Source organism: Antrostomus carolinensis, unplaced genomic scaffold (assembly GCF_000700745.2).
Source record: "Antrostomus carolinensis isolate BGI_N321 unplaced genomic scaffold, ASM70074v2 scaffold42358, whole genome shotgun sequence".
Classification (NCBI taxonomy): Eukaryota; Metazoa; Chordata; class Aves; order Caprimulgiformes; family Caprimulgidae; genus Antrostomus; species Antrostomus carolinensis.
In genome coordinates, this window is record NW_010333079.1 from 2,561 (window position 1) to 4,475 (window position 1,915).

General features: G+C 57.8%; 1 protein-coding gene across 1 annotated transcript in view; it reads left to right on the forward strand.

The window, feature by feature from the left end:
- LOC104529441 (septin-4) overlaps window positions 1-1,909 on the forward strand; it is a gene marked incomplete at both ends in the record, with an annotated part of 4,270 nt that extends 2,361 nt beyond the window's left edge. The window contains 5 exons of the mRNA XM_010173751.1: window positions 100-234; window positions 623-740; window positions 1,078-1,179; window positions 1,567-1,663; window positions 1,802-1,909. Of these exons, the coding sequence (XP_010172053.1) occupies window positions 100-234; window positions 623-740; window positions 1,078-1,179; window positions 1,567-1,663; window positions 1,802-1,909 (560 nt within the window). The remainder of the gene's footprint in view (window positions 1-99; window positions 235-622; window positions 741-1,077; window positions 1,180-1,566; window positions 1,664-1,801) is intronic.
- Between the last annotated feature and the right edge of the window lie 6 nt (window positions 1,910-1,915).

Sequence of the window (1,915 nt, forward strand, 5' to 3'; positions counted from 1 at the left end):
GGGGTGGGATGCTGAGCCATGGGAGGTGTTGAGCTGGGGACACAGGACAAGGCCAGAGGTTCTGTGGGGACTCTGAAGGTCACCTCTCTGTCCCTACAGCTGGAAGCCAGTGGCTGACTACATTGACCAGCAGTTTGAGCAGTATTTCCGTGATGAAAGTGGCCTCAACCGGAAAAACATCCAGGACAATCGCGTCCACTGCTGCATCTACTTCATCTCACCCTTTGGCCATGGGTACGGGCAGCCCCTGCCTGCACTGCTGAGATCACAGAATGACAGAGTCATTCAGGTTGGAGAAGACCTCTAAGATCATCCAGTCCAACCACCAACTCATCACCACCATCCCCACTAAACCATGTCCCTGAGTGCTACATCTATGTGTTTCTTGAACACCTCCAGGGACGGTGACTCCACCACTGCCCTGGGCAGCCTGTTCCAATGTCTGACCACTCTTTTGGAGAAGACATTTTTCCTCATATCCAACCTGAACCTCCCCTGGTGCAACTTGAGGCCATTTCCTCTTGTCCTATGGCTGGTTGCCTGGGAGAAGAGACCAACCCTGAGATGGGGGTTGCTGGGGAAGGGGCTTGGTGGGACAGTGCTCACCAAGTTTCCCCCACAGGCTCCGGCCCCTGGATGTGGAGTTCATGAGAGCCCTGCACCAGCGGGTGAACATCGTGCCTGTGCTGGCCAAGGCTGACACCCTGACCCCCACCGAGGTGGAGCGCATGAAGAACAAGGTAAGGGGGGGCTGGTTACCAAGGTCCCTGGGGATGTGGGTGTCCTGGGGGTCGGGGTCCCCACTCAGCTCGGGGCTCTCTCCATCCCCTTCCTGGACTTTTCCATGGAGCATCCTCCATGCTCACGGCACTGTAGAGGATCACGTTGCCTACATGGCCACCAAGGACACATCTCCTTGGTGCTCAGCTGGGGGCTGGAAAGATCTAAGGGGGTGTCCTTGACATGTAGTCTGGTGGGGACAGGCTTTTGTGGGTCCTTGGGGGACACTGGTGCTGTGTGGTGCTTCCCACCCCCTTTCCAAGGGCCAGAGCCCTTCATTCAACCTTCTGCCTCCAGATCCGGGAGGAGATTGACCACTATGGCATCCGCATCTACCAGTTCCCTGAGTGTGACTCAGATGAGGATGAGGATTTCAAGCTGCAGGACCAGGCGATGAAGGTGGGTCTGGCTCCTCCAGCTCCATCTTTGGAGGAGCAGAGCCCTATGGCCAGGAGGACACGTCATCCTGGGATACCTTTAGAAGACATTTTGGGGCCACACAAATTTTCTGGTGGCCCCAGCATGGTGGGGTTGGTACATATTGCACTATCAGGATGTGCCACCAAAACCCCATAGATGCCACCTGCAGCTTGGTGGGATGAGGCTGAGGTGCAGCGCATGGCATGGACAAACCCATGGCATGACTGCTGCCGTCCCACCTGGGACCCTCCATGGCTGGATATCCCAGCAAATAGGTGCTGGATACGGCTGAGGAGATGCATGTGGAGGGATGTGGGTCATGGGGGACAGGACCAAGCCCTGCTGACCCCCACCATCCCCTTGCAGGAGAGCATCCCCTTTGCTGTCATCGGCAGCAACACAGTTGTGGAGGCCAAAGGCCGGCGTGTCCGTGGACGCCTCTACCCGTGGGGCATCGTGGAAGGTAACGCTGGGCCACATCCCACTTCTGGGGACAGGGACATTGTGTGCCCCATCTCCATAGTGCTCAGCCCCATGGGGGTGTGTGAAGGGAGACAGGGGGCCTGGTGATGGCCCCCCCTGACCTCGGGCTCCTCCACAGTGGAGAACCCATCCCACTGTGACTTTGTGAAGCTGCGGACGATGCTGGTGAGGACCCACATGCAGGACCTCAAGGACGTGACAAGGGAAACCCACTACGAGAACTACCGCACCC